General features: G+C 35.4%; 1 protein-coding gene across 1 annotated transcript in view; it reads left to right on the top strand.

Moving 5' to 3' along the window:
• DCDC1 (doublecortin domain containing 1) overlaps positions 1-15182 on the top strand; it is a 468564-nt gene that overhangs the window by 279955 nt on the left and 173427 nt on the right. Inside the window, exons 19-20 of the mRNA XM_027579679.2 lie at positions 5433-5567; positions 5971-6128. Coding sequence (XP_027435480.2) covers positions 5433-5567; positions 5971-6128 — 293 coding nt within the window. The remainder of the gene's footprint in view (positions 1-5432; positions 5568-5970; positions 6129-15182) is intronic.

Here is a 15182-nt window from a genome sequence, read left to right as displayed (position 1 = left end):
ATGTTAATTCATTTTATTTAAAGAAAGAAAGCAAAAAAAAAAAAAAAAAAAAACCCAAAGCATCTAACCCAGACTAGTGGTGAGTAGACATCTTTATGAGCATGCAAACAGAATCCACAAAGAAAACGACTAAAGACTTTGAGTATATAAAATTTTAAAAACTCCTAAATCTTAAATAGCATAAGGAAGAGTAAATACAGAAATATGACAGACAGGGGAAATCTTTGCAATATAAATGTCAGAGATAGGATAGTACCCTACCCTTAATATATAATAAGCTTGATAAAGCAAGTAGAAAAGGATAAACATTTCAATAGAAATATAGGTAAAGAACATGAAAAGGAAATATGTGAGAGAAGAAAAATTAGAAGAGCCAAACCAAATAAAAAAGTTCAGCCTCCCTAGAAATTAAAGAAATGTAAAACAATGAGACATTATTTTCTCCCTGTTAAATATCAGTAGATATAAAACCAGGGATATCCAATGTTGATGAAAATGTGAGAAAACAAACATGTACATTTCCTTTTTTTGTATTTATATTTGTGGGGTTTTTTTTTGGTATTTTGTTTGTATTAGTTATCTATTGCTGTGTAACAAATTACCTTCAAACATAGTGACTTAAAACAACAGATATTTATTATCTCAATTTCTGTGGTCCAGGGACCTGGGAGTGGATTAGCTGGTTAGTTCTAACGTAGTCTTTCATGAGGCTGCAGTCAAGGTGTCAGCAAGGGCTGCAGTCATCTGAGACTTTACTAAGATCAAAGATCTGCTTTTTTTTTTTAATTTAAATTCAATTAGCCAGCATATAGTACATCATTAGTTTCAGATGTAGTTTCAGATGTAGAGTTCCATAATTTATCAGTTGCATATAACACCCAGTGCTCATCACAACACATGCCCTCCCTAATGCCCGTCACCCAATTACCCCATCCCCCCCCACCTCCCCTCCAGCAACCTTCAGTTTGTTTCCTATAGTTGAGTCTCTCATGGTTTGTCTGTCTCTGATTACTTCCCATTCAGTTTTCCCTCCCTTCCCCTATGATCCTCTGCACTCTTTCTTATATTCCACATATGAGTGAAACCATAAGATAATTGTCTTTCTCTGATTGACTTATTTCGCTCAGCATTATACCCTCCAATTCCATCCACGTTGATGTAAATGATAAGTATTCATCCTTTCTGATGGCTGGGTAACATTCCATTATATATATTAATATATATATATATAAATATACCCATATACCAAGGAACTGAAACTTCTTGTCAATAGCAATGTAAGTATGCTTAGAAGCAGATCTCCCATGTAACAGGAGAACAAAATGGAAGCTACAGTGTCTATCATAACCCAATCTCATTAGACATTAACAACACTTTTGGCATCACATTGGGCCACATATACCAATCCTGCTATAATGTAAGAGGGACCACACAAGAGTATGAATACTAAGAGGCAGGGAACATTGGGTGCTACCTAGGAGACTGGGATAATATTTCTGAAGGTCCGTTTAGCAATATTTATCAAAATCTATAAAAACACATATTCCTTTTGACTCAGAAGTTCCACTTACAACAACTTACCCTAAGGAATTAATTAAAAGTATATATCATAATATATCTTTAAGGATATTTATTAGAGCTTTGTTTATAATAGTGAAAATTGAAAATAGATAAAGTAATCAACAGTGAGATTGTATAAATATATTATGGTAGGTCTTTATTATGGATACTATGTGTTGGTATTACAAATAATGTAGAATATTTGATGATGACAGAGGAAAATGCTAATGTGATTTGAGAAAAATCAGATAAAACATTTATTTATACTGTATCAAAGATTGTGTGTGTGTGTGTGTGTAGAAGCAAAACTGGAAGTTTCTACATAAAACAGGTGGTAGGAGGATGAATAATTATTTTCTTTAAGCTTCTTTGTATTTTCTAAGTTTTCTAAAAGCATTTATAATCAGAAAAAAAAAAGAATCACTTTTTAAAAATATGACTGATCATGTACCGACCAGGAGGAGATAGAGCATCTAGAGTATAAAACATTCCAGGAAAGATTCTGTAGACCTGCTGGCTGTGTTTTTCATGAGGACATGAGTATTCCTGTGGAGCCCCAAGTTTGGTCAAATATGTGGACTTTCTAATGTACATAGTGTTGAAAAAATATCACAAATGGATGGGACCCTATTTAGCAACCAGAGAGTTATCACTGTATCCTGAGGGTGATATTGGTCAGCATGAGATTTCAAGAAGATTCTTAGTTTTCATAGAAAACTCCCTCAGTGGAATAGAACTTACGGCCCCAAAGCTGTTAAATGGCACAGCTGGAATTTGAAACCAGAATAACACAGTGTGTACTGGGGGTAGTAGTTAAAGCTTTTAAAGTGGGAATGATGTGATCAAAGATGTTTTAGTAAATACATTATTATTATCCAATTATTGTTATAAAAATTATTAAAATTTATCTTCTGGCCGTAAAAGTGGATTCAAATGAGAAAAATACAATGAAGCCCAAAGGGCTGAGGGACTTGGGAAAAATGAGGGTTAAGACATTAGACGTCAACTTGGAGTGATGAGCAGATGCACTAGAAGGGAGAAAAAGTCCAAAGATTAGGCTGCTGATTCCCTAGAAGAGAAGATTAGCATTCCAGATTTTGGAGGAGGGAATTGTTCATATTGGTGGTCTGAGTATTGAACTGGTAGGTGCCTGGTTAGAGATCAAGGTAACTTGGTCTTCGAGTAGAGAATACTGAAGAACTATGGTATCAAAATGTTAGAATAGTCATTACCTGGGATGGAAATGGTTTAGAATGATTCTAAAGGGAAAATGCCAGGACAATTTATAAATCTCTCCAAATACATGGTGGGAGGATGAATAATAGAATTCATCACTCTGTGTTACTTGTGCATGTCTGCCACCTTAGCTAGACTGTCTACTCCAGGAAGCAAAGCCCATGACATTTTTTTTTTTCTTTTTTTGGTCTTTGCTTCTGCTATGTGTAGCAGAATATTCAGATACATCAAGGGTCTACCTTTTGGGCATGGCCTCATCCATCTCATTGAATATATATTGAAGTTTCCCATGTTCCAGGTATGCCTTTTTCCAATAAGAGGGAAATATACCTCCGAAGTAAACTTAGATGAAATATCCTTACCTCTGTTAGAGGATGCAAAACATGAACCTACTATCAGAATACAAGGGATTTACAACTGTCAGAATCAGAGCCATGGCATTTACGTGTGTTTGTTGGCCATTTGTATACCCTCTTTGGAGAACTACCTTCTACCCAGATCCTTTGCTAATTTTTTAATTGGGTTATTTATCTTTTTATTATTGAGTTGTAGGATCACATCCCTTATCAGACATATGATTTACAAATATTTTCTCTCATTTTGTAGGTTGCCTTTTTAGTTTTTGATGACATTGTAGCACAAAAGTTTTAAACTTTGATGTAGTATAATTTAGCTATTTTTCTTTTGTCATTGTACTTTTGGTGGAGTCGCTTACATTTTTTAATAGACTTTATTTTTTAGAGCCGCTCTAAGTTCACAGCAAAATTGAATGGAAAATACAAAGAGTTCTCATATACCCTATTTCCCCACACATGTACAACCTCCCCCACTATCGACATGCCCCATAGAGTGGTCATTTGTTACAGTTGATGAATCTACATTGACACATTATGACCCCAAATCCATAGTTTACATTAGGGTTCACGCATAGTGTTGTATATTTGGGTTTGGATGAATGTATAATGGCATTCATCTACCATTATAGTATCATGCAGAATTGTTTCACTGCCCTAAAAATTCTCTGTTCTCTGCCCATTCATCTTTCCCTTCCTTCTAACCTATGGCAATTGCTGATTTTTTTTTTTACTATGTCCACAGTTTTGCCTTTTACAAAATGTCATGTAGTTGGAATCATACAATATGTAGCCTTTTCAGGTTGGCTTCTTTCACTTAGTAATATGCATTTAAGGTTCTGGAGCCCCTTGCATTTTTAACATCCATATTTAGTTATATAGCTTCTAAAAAAAGTTTAAGGTTATCCAATACCTCTTTTTCCAGAGCAATATAAGGATTTTAGTACCCTTTAATTACCCCCTGAACACCTCTTCATATTTTTGTCAGGACTTTAGTTCTACACTTGAAAAAAGAAATTTATATCATACTTGAGGAAGGATGTCTAGGTTTTATGGGCTAGTAAACAAGCTGGATGACACTGAGCAAGTTGCTTAACCTCCCTTTGTCTGTTTCCTTATCTTTAAAATGGACAAAATAATAGTATCCATTTCAAAGGGCTGTAGCAAGGATTAAAATGTAAATATATTGTCTTGTGGAAATTACTTTGATGAAATAATAGTCTCTAAGTATGCTCCTAGATAGACTATCATAGACTTCATGGAACAGAAAGGTTCACAGACCAAATAAAATGTTCAGATCACAGTTTATTCAATCAATTTCAAATATGAAGCAAAATGTATGGGAAGAGAGGTGGGCTAGGTAAACACACTTAAAGTGTAAGTGTTTTAAAGAGTCATAATACCTGAATCTCGGCAAAGTTGACATATCCTCTCTGTTGCATCACTCTTCCCTGTTGATGATGTGGTTACAAGGACCAGAGTGGAAATTTCAACAAGGGAGCCCAACATACTAAAGGTGTCTGAGGAAACGACACACACTTGCTCCATAAGAGAGCTTGTTGGCAAGTACACTCGACCAATAGCTATGCTCCGCCTTTAACCTGACAGGCAGATACGCGTTTGATTTGGCTGAAAATCCAAAATCAGAGTTGGCAATAGGTGGCCAATTAAAGATCTCACAATTATTGTGTGTCTCAGGTGCTTCATTTATACTTAATGTGTCATAAGTATTTCTTGCTTCGTTTGTTATTTAGCAAATCATGACTATTAAATGCCTGTTTTTGCCCCTCTACCCCTTTCTATCTGTGTTCATAAATTTATGTTCTCCTTACTCTCTGTCTGATACTCCCCAGCTTACTAACTTACTTATCTATGGTTAATGCAGCTAATGCATTTTATCCATCCCATTTGTCTTCTTGTCTTCCAGAGCAGAAATGAATATTCCCAGACAATACAGCAATTGCACATTGTATGTAGAAATAACTCTATAAGTGTTAGCTATTATTATTATTATATAAGATGGCTTTAATATTTTAATACTATCATCTAAGAGTGAAGATTAGTAATCTAGTTAAACTTGATCAGATTAAACAACTAACTGAAAATCCTAATATTAAAGTTATTTGGCTTGATTTTGATCTGAAATAGATAATAAGGTGCACTTTATTAGTCAGACCTTTTTGCTATGAATTTAATTTATCCTCCCATCATTCCAGTTGTACAGATTATTGGCTGTTACTTACAAGGCTAGTACTACTTTTATTTTTTTTTCCTTTCCTACAGGCTTATCCTCAGTTTGTTCTGACCTACCTAGAGGAGCTAACTGCACAAGTGGATGTGACCCAGAGAGAGTATCACATTCACCACGGTGCCCGGACTACAACTCATCAGGAGCATGGTAGCAGCTTAGCAGAAGAGGTCAGTGTAGTGAGCCAGAGGCAAGACAGAAATAGATCTCTAAAATGTATTTTTGAAAAGAGAAAATGTTCAAGTTGTTTGCAGGAGACAAGCACAAATTCACATCTTAATGATACCAATTGTTTAAAATCATACACATAATATAAATATCTATATGCACATTTGTATTTATATAAACATCTATATGTACTCATATAAACATTATTTTATTAAATAGTGGATATCCTTGTAGCTTTTGTTAGGACTGCTGCCTTTTCTTCTGGCCGCATACAAATGATTTCTGTGCTGAATGAGGAAGACTGGAGGAACCCTGAAAAGTGTAATTTAAATTTGGGGCATATGTAGCTTAGATGTTTCCACTTAATGAAAATTAGCTACACTATTGTTCTATTTCATTTCTTAGGTCCTGCAAGAAAGTGCCAGCATCCCGGGTCTGAAGCAACTGCCAGAGCCTTCAGACACCCATTTAATGCCAGAAGGTTCTCTTCGGGAGACAAGGCAGCTGACAGTGGCACTGGTGAGGAAACTGGAAGAGAAACATCCTAAGGCTTCTGCTCAGAGGTAGGGCACTGACAGAACGGAGCTTTATTGCTCAATGACATTCGATGTTTTCCTTCAGTTTCATGTAAGATTGATTTCTGGGAGACTATTGAAATATCTCAAAAGCCCTTTGGCTTGCAAGCACTGTCGTTTTCGGGTCACATTTGTTGAAGAGAGGTGACATTTATGTGTATTTCATTGAAGTTTGATGTATGGTATTGTTTATAAGTATACTTAGGAAGGGTTGCTGTCCTGGGATCTCACTAAAATACTCTGAAATAACATAATTAACGTGAGACTAAGCATATATCCAATTGTGAAGATACCAAGAGGTCTTTAAGAACATCAGACCCATATAGGCATTCCTTTTTGTGTTCCATGAAAAGATTATATTTAGACCTGAGGATAAATGCACTTTGGATGGTCTTAAGGAGTGGTAATTTAAAAATTGACATAATTTCTATAGAATAAAACTAACCAATGATTTTGCTAACCATTGAAAGTCATCCTTGGTTAGAAAATAGAAACTATTTCTCTGATCCTCTATTTAATTGGAAAATTAATATTTATGTATATTATTATTAGTAGTGTTATTATTTTGTTCGGTTTGATGTTATAAATCACAAAATGACATTACAAATTGCAATTTTAATATAATAATTGCTGACAATTAACTATTGACTGAAGTACTCTTAAAGGAATAATAAAATTCTTACTGTACTTTTTTTTATTATGTTATGTTAATCACCATACATTACATCATTAGTTTTTGATGTAGTGTTCCATGATTCATTGTTTGCATATAACACCCAGTGCTCCATGCAGTACGTGCCCTCTTTAATATCCATCACCAGGCTAACCCATCCCCCCACCCCCTCCCCTCTAGAACTCTCAGTTTGTTTCTCACAGTCCATAGTCTCTCATGGTTCGGCTCCCCCTCTGTTTTCCCCCCCTTCATTTTTCCCTTCCTGCCATCTTCTTCTTTTTTTTTTAACATATAATGTATTATTGTTTCAGAGGTACAGGTCTGTGATTCAACAGTCTTACACAATTCACAGTGCTCACCATAGCACATACCTTCCCCAATGTCTATCACCCAGCCACCCCATCCCTCCCACCCCCCCACCACTCCAGCAACCCTCAGTTTGTTTCCTGAGATTATGAATTCCTCATATCAGTGAGATCATATGATACATGTCTTTCTCTGGGATTGACTTATTTCGCTCAGCATAATACCCTCTAGTTCCATCCACGTTGTTGCAAATGGCAAGATTTCATTCCTTTTGATGGCTGCATAATATTCCATTGTACATATATACCACATCTTCTTTATCCATTCATCTGTCCATGGACATCTTGGCTCTTTCCATAGTTTGGCTATTGTGAACATTGCTGCTATAAACATCGGGGTACACATACCCCTTCTGATCCCTACATTTGTATCTTTGGGGTAAATACCCAGTAGTGCAATTGCTGGGTCATAGGGCAGCTCTATTTTCAACTTTTTGAGGAACCTCCATATTGTTTTCCAGAGTGGCTTCACGAGCTTGCATTCCCACCAGCAGTGTAGGAGGGTTCCCCTTTCTCCGCATCCCCACCAACATCTGTCGTTTCCTGACTTGTTAATTTTAGCCATTCTGACTGGTGTGAGGTGGTATCTCATTGAGGTTTTGATTTGGATTTCCCTGATGCTGAGTGATGTTGAGCACTTTTTCATGTGTCTGTTGGTCATTTGGATGTCTTCTTTGGAAAAATGTCTGTTCATGTCTTCTGCCCATTTCTTGATTGGATCATTTGTTCTTTGGGTGTTGAGTTTGATAATTTCTTTATAGATTTTGGATATTAGTCCTTTATCTGATATGTCATTTGCAAATATCTTCTCCCATTCTGTCGGTTGTCTTTTGGTTTTATTGACTGTTCTTTTGCTGTGCAGAAGCTTTTTATCTTGATGAAGTCCCAATAGTTCATTTTTGCCCTTGTTCCCCTTGCCTTTGGCGATGTTTCTAGGAAGTTGCTGCAGCTGAGGTAGAAGAGGTTGCTGCCTGTGTTCTCCTTTAGGATTTTGGTGGACTCCTGTCTCACATTTAGGTCTTTCAACCATTTTGAGTCTATTTTTGTGTGTGGTGTAAGGAAATGGTCCAGTTTCATTCTTCTGCATGTGGCTGTCCAATTTTCCCAATACCATTTGTTGAAGAGACTTTTTCCCATTGGACATTCTTTCCTGCTTTGTCGAAGATTAGTTGACCATAGAGTTGAGGGTCCATTTCTGGGCTCTCTATTCTGTTCCATTGATCTATGTGTCTGTATTTGTGCCAGTACCATACTGTCTTGATGATGACAGCTTTGTAATAGAGCTGGAAGTCTGGAATTGTGATGCCACCCACTTTGCTTTTCTTTTTCAACATTCCTCTGGCTATTCGGGGTCTTTTCTGGTTCCATACAAATTTTAGGATTACTTGTTCCATTTCTTTGAAAAAAGTTGATGGTATTTTGATAGGGATTGCTTTAAATGTGTAGATTGCTCTAGGTAGCATTGACACCTTCACAATATTTGTTCTTCCAATCCATGAGCATGGAACGTTTTTCCATTTCTTTGTGTCTTCCTCAATTTCTTTCATGAGTATTTTATAGTTTTCTGAGTACAGATTCTTTGCCTCTTTGGTTAGATTTATTCCTAGGTATCTTATGGTTTTGGGTGCATTTGTAAATGGGATCAACTCCTTAATTTCTCTTTCTTTTGTCTTGTTGTTGGTGCATAGGAATGCCACTGATTTCTGTGCATTGATTTTATATCCTGCCACTTTACTGAATTCTTGCTGTACTTTTTAACGTTTGAGAGAATTCCTAACTTGAAATATTCTAACTGTAGATAGAAATGTCAGTTGCATGAATAAAGAAAAAAATGACAACTTTTAATTTCTTTTTTAAGAACCTTTCCACTTTATAGAGGTAGAATTGACATATAACATTGTATAAGTTTAAGGTATGCAATATGACAGCTTTTTTTTCAATTAAAAGCTATCTTATATTCTTAAATTATATATATTCCTGCCTCAGATTTTAGCAGGAGGGGAACATTTTTTTTCCTGATAACAAAAGTGACTTTTCAATTTATTGTCTCTTTGTTATCTAAACCTCACTTTGGTTTTGTCGTTTTGGGTAGGATGGGGCACAGATAAACAAAAGAACAAATTTAGTACCTTGCTGTACCATAGTCTGGGACTATCCCGGACCTGTACAAAAACTTGAGTTCTAGTTTCTTTTCTTGCTACTTGCTTTTTAGTCGTATATAAGATTCTCAATTCTCTAACACCCCACAACATGAACACAAAGCCACAGCTCTTCTGCCAGGCCCCTCTGTTCAGGTCACTAGAATGGCAGGGCCTAGGGAGCAATCTTTAAAGTTTTCATGTAAAACAGGAACTCAGGGAAAACTGGGCCACTGGGTAACTTAAATACAGTTTTATGAGACTGCTGTTGGCCTTTCTAGACTCACTAGGCAGGCATTTCTACTCTATGCTTTTCACTAGGCAGCCATTTATACTCTACAATTTTTGAGAGCATGAGGGGGCTTGTCATTATCGTGGGTTTGATTCAAGGAGGCACAGGTTCCTGCTGCTCCCGGATTTCTGAAACCTGTACGGGACTTCCGTGTTTATCTCCTACTGGCCCTGGTCCTGGTGGGTCAGTGTGCGGGGACTCCAGTGATAACTCACCTAATTCCCTATGACTCCCTCCTTCCCCAGCCTGGAAATATTTTCTCTGAGGGTCGAGGACATTGGGTGGTTGAGGAATTTGTCTTCTGTATTTTGTGGTTGTATCTCTTCTGAAGCAGTACAGTCTAATGATAGAATATTGGGAGAAAGGCATATATTATTAGGGAATGTGAGGCAAAAAATCCCCACAATACAAACAAAAAAACAAACAACAAAGCAGATAACATCAGTTAACATAACATAATACTTGTTTGAGTTGTTAGAATTACGTCTTTAAATTTCCAGGAATGTAGTAAGCACTCAATGAGTAGTCTGTGAAAATGTGCTGAAAACAAGTGGAGTCAAAAGCAGTTTTTAATAAGGGCTGTGGTTAGATTTGTGATTTTTAGTCAATAGAGATTGACTAAACACTTTTGGGATTTTATTTCATAAGAAAATTCCCAGGGCCCTCATCTTAGTGAGCATCCCTCAGGATTTGCGTCGCAGGCTACAGCAACTCTTCTAGTCCTCTTTTTTTTTTTTTTTTTCCTTAAAGCCACGGGGATTTATCTTCATTCTCCTCTCCAGCCCCGCAATTTACCATAATAGATGTAATTTCAGTTTCTCCCCTTCTTTCTGTTCCTTAACAAAGTTATTTTGAGTAGAGAGCAAGTACTTAGAGCAATTACTTTCCTCCCATTTTGGAAGGAATTGTTGGGTGAAATTAGAACATGGTACTGAATTTGGCATATTGATTACTTTGAACCTTAGGTTGTCTTGTTAGGTTTACATGCAGTCCAAATATAAGAGAATTGGTGCATTATATTATCACAGCTTTAAGAGAGGACTTTACATTTGCTTGCTTTTATCAATGGTAATTTTACAAAATATAGAATAAAATCATTATAAAAAATAAAGGAATACTGTGAAATGATCTGAGTTGTGGAAATTGGAGAAAGAGAGTTTTAGAGCAAAAACCATTAATGAGCAAAAAATCTGGAGAAAGAATATATAATTGAAAAGAATAAAAAGATACAGAGATATAAATCCTTAGAAGTAGCCAAAGAAAGAGAGAACCACAAGTAGCCAAATTTGGGGAAAGACAGAGAGATTGGTAGTTAGTGGCAGGTTATATGTGAAAATGAAAGATAACATTCAATTTTTAATGACATATACTGACTTTGCTTAAGTGCTTTATGTGCATTATTGCCTAATAACCTATGTTGTATGTAAAATAGAGGTATTCATCTCTCTTTTACTGGTAAGGAAATTGAGGCACAGAGAGATTAAGCTACTCTGCTAAAGGCCTTCCAGGTAGTAATTTAAGGCAGGCCTGTCTGAGCCCAAAGTCTTTTTCATAGCCTCTATATTATTCTGCCTAACCATTCATGTTCTAGTCTTAGTGATTATTCCAAATCTTTAGCCTTTCAAATGGGGCCTATCATTTTGGCTGGATAGCTTGGAAAGGGACCTTTAAATAAAGTGGAACAGGTTAGAAAGGGAATAATAAAAGATATGTCAATATACACAGCTTTCAGTGACAACTAAATAAGAGGTAGAAAATATAAAGGGAGACTGTGAACCCCTGATTTCTTGTGGAATCCAACAGCCTAGATTTACTGATTTATAAGGCTTGCACTTGAATAGATTAGAAATTTTTAAAAATCTCTTTCTAATAAGGTGACTATGACTTGTCATGATTAGCCAAGGTATTTCCCACCTTGAATGGTGGTTCTGTTCAGCTTTGTATATACTAAACTTGGTGATAAGTAACTAATAGCTGTCATTTGTTGAATACTTACCATGTGTCAACTGCTACAGAAAGTACTTTTATGACAATGTGATAAATTTATTTAATTATTGTCACGATAATCTGAAAGTGGAGGAACTCTTAAAATTCATAAAGGTACATCAACTGAGGCTCAGAGTGACTTCATAGTGTGCCCAGTTATACAGCTGGAGATGGGAGAGGTGGGATTCAAACCCACAACTATTTGGATCTATAGCTCATGCTCTTAAGCACTGTTCTATTATTCATTCCTAGGCATTTTTATTCCAGTGACTTTATAACAGGATGTTGTCATGTTGGAAAGTCATTTTAAGTTATTACTAAAATTTGGTATGTATTACATCATAAAAATTTGATTGGACTATTGCCCTTTGGATGGGTTCATTATTTTGAATTATATCCTAAAACTAAACCAAACTATGACAATCACCACAAACCCACAGACCAGGCTTTCCAACCTATGGAATCATTTCAATAAATATACATTTCAAACATTTGTGGAAAGCAATCTGATTATTGATCTTTATTATTTTTTTTTTGCAATGTGGAAAAGATTTATTTTTCCTGTTGAAGAAAAAGGAAAATCTCTTACTGTGTGAGGTCTTTAAAGTTCTTAGTTCATGATAGGTTATACTTTCTTATTTCCTTTAGCAACACGTAAAATGGTTTTTCTGCCTCTATCAGTGAGATATAGAAATGTGCTTATCTTCTTGCTCGGATAAACTGAGTTGTGTGTACATTTAATTCTAAGTTTGGTCCAAAATAAAATAAATGCCATATTCTGGCATCTTCAAGTGTCTGGAATGTGTTTGTTTACATTAGTTTATCCTGATGGAGCCCTTTACCTTATTCAAATTGAGTAGGGGGTGGGGAAGGACTGGGACAGCCGACAAAACACACTGACCCAGCTTGTCACCCAGTGACCTGTGAGAAGGAAATAATGAACTGTGAGTAGCTGTCATCCTAACTGTTTCTGACAGTTTGCCTTTGGGCACATCTGTGTTAGTTGCATTGGAAAGGCCTTTGTTCTTTTCCCACTAGTGACTTTGTGGAGCGCTGAGGGGTTTGCTAGCTCCTGGACTCTTAAGCGGCCCCTTCCTTCCCAGGGAAGCAAGCAGCTGCCGTGGATCACACTGACGTTTCTCTTCATGACTCAACTTGGCATGTACTTCACTCTTTCAAAAAAGAACATACATTTAGAAGTCCTTTGATTTTTCTCATTTAAAATGTACTTTAATGTCTCCTGAGTTTTGATACTAACAACAAAGGAAATTATAAAACATGTTTAGTATTATCCTAATTTTGTATGGATAAAGGTGGAGATAAATTGATAGCTAACCAGATGGGCTTGACTTGAAGGAAAATATATCCAAATATTGACAGCTGTTACTGAGTTTTAAATTTTTCTTTATTATTTTCCAAATTTCAATAATTGTTATATTTGCAATAGGATATATGTTATGAAAAACATTTTTAATGTAGATGCTTTTGATACATCCTTTATTAGTAGGAATATTTGTACTAAAATAGGTAAGGATATGCTCTATTTTGTTTCACATTTTCCACTGCTACTTTTTAAATGGATTTCTATCTAATAATTTAAACTTTTAAATATTGTAGTATTTATGTTTTAAAGTTAATCTAGTGCATAAAATTGTTATAATCATTAGGAGATGTAATTTGATAAGAAACAGGTGTTCTGTCTCCTGGTTTCCTGAAATAACACTACTATTTCAATGGCAACAAAAGCAGAACATTCTGAATAATACATATACCCTAAGAGAATTGTTTAAATTAAAATCAAAGCTTCATTTATAAAATATAATTTCAGAATCAGTTTTAAAGTCTTATTTACATTTTTACAATTGCTATAAAATCAGTTCTTCTAGTATAATTAAGTCTGGCTACAATTGGTGTGTAATAAACACTGAGTATATGGTATTCACTTAGTTGTATTTACTTTTCCAAGAGAATATAATACTTTTCCAAGAGAATATAAACTATACTGCAATGGTCAATTTTTATAAGGCCTTTTTTTTAAATCCATTATAGAATAAAAGAAATGAAGCTTGAAAGAAATTACATGCTTTTATCTGCATTCAAGGTTTTTCTCTCGGTGACAATTTTGAGATGCACTAGTTAATGGAACTATATTATAGTCTCCTGCTTTTCAAAGAAAGGTAAATTAATAATAATGAGAAGTTCTTTAAGCAGACAAATGATGATCATGTCTATATAATTATAAATTGTAAAAAACCACATATTAAAAATTGAAAGTCATATTCTGATTTTCTTGAGTATTCAATAGCATGTGATTTATTATTCTGTTAAATAATTTATGTAGTTTTGCATACAGTTGATGGTAATCTGTAACCATCTTCTGCTTAGAACACTCTTCTCATTTTGTCCATCATATATCCACACAGTTTTTGTACAGACAGTGAATGTATAGGTCAGTTTTTTGTTTTTTGGGTTTTTTTAGAGGGAGGGACAGGTGGCGGAGGGGCAGAGGGAGAGGGAGAGAGAGAATCTCAAGCAGGCTCCATGCCCACTGGGGAGCCCAACACAAGGCTCAATTTCAAAACCCTGGGATCATGACCTGAGCCAAAATCAAGAGTCAGATGCTTAACAACTGAGCCACACAGGCACCCTGGGTCAGTTTTGATAACTCTGTCTTTTTAAGAAAAGCAAACTGTTTAAATTGCTACACTCAAATTCTTACTTCTAGAACTCTTACCAATTAAGGAAAATGTTAATATAATAATTGCTTTTGATAGTCACTAAATCTAATTATACTTCCTAGGATTAAAATCTCACATTAGGTTAAATTTCTTTTCCTAGCTATTGAAATGCTCAGCTAAGCATTGGCCTTTAACTCTTTTTTTTTTTTTTTTTTATGTTCTCTTAATCACCATACATTACATCACTAGTTTTTGGTGTAGTGTTCTATGATTCATTGTTTGCGTATAACCTCCAGTCCAGTCTCCATTCAGTACGTGCCCTCTTTAATACCCATCATCAGGCTAACACATCCCCCCACCCCCTCCCCTCTAGAACCCTCAGTTTGTTTCTCAGAGTCCATAGTCTCTCATGGTTTGTCTCCCCCTCCGATTTCCCCCCCTTCATTTTTCCCTTCCTGCTATCTTCTTTTCTTTGACATATAATGTATTACTTGTTTCAGAGGTACAGGTCTGTGATTCAACAGTCTTACACAATTCAGCGGCCTTTAACTCTTTTGTAGTGTATACAAGATTGTGGTGTTGTATTTAAGAACACAAAACTATTGTGTATTCCAGAGATGCAGAGATATGCTTATAATTCTTTTTTTTTTAATTAGAAAAGTCATATATCCTGATATTGGGATACTGTCGCCTGTTTGTGTTTTAGTATATTTTTAAATGAATTCCCATATGTTCTCTGTGAATTAAAATAAAGCAAACAAATAATCTAATTGCATCTGCTTCTTTGAAACAAAGTCCAAATCAAACATTCCAAAAGATTAGGTTTATATCCATAAATGTGCATTAATTCAGAAATTATCAGAGGCTTTCAATAAGCATTTTATGATTAATTTTTGTTCTCTCTTACTGC

The sequence above is a fragment of the Zalophus californianus genome, chromosome 11, assembly GCF_009762305.2.
Source record: "Zalophus californianus isolate mZalCal1 chromosome 11, mZalCal1.pri.v2, whole genome shotgun sequence".
NCBI classification, from domain to species: Eukaryota; Metazoa; Chordata; class Mammalia; order Carnivora; family Otariidae; genus Zalophus; species Zalophus californianus.
Note: the sequence above shows the minus strand (reverse complement) of the source record. Positions and strands in the feature narration are given on the sequence as shown.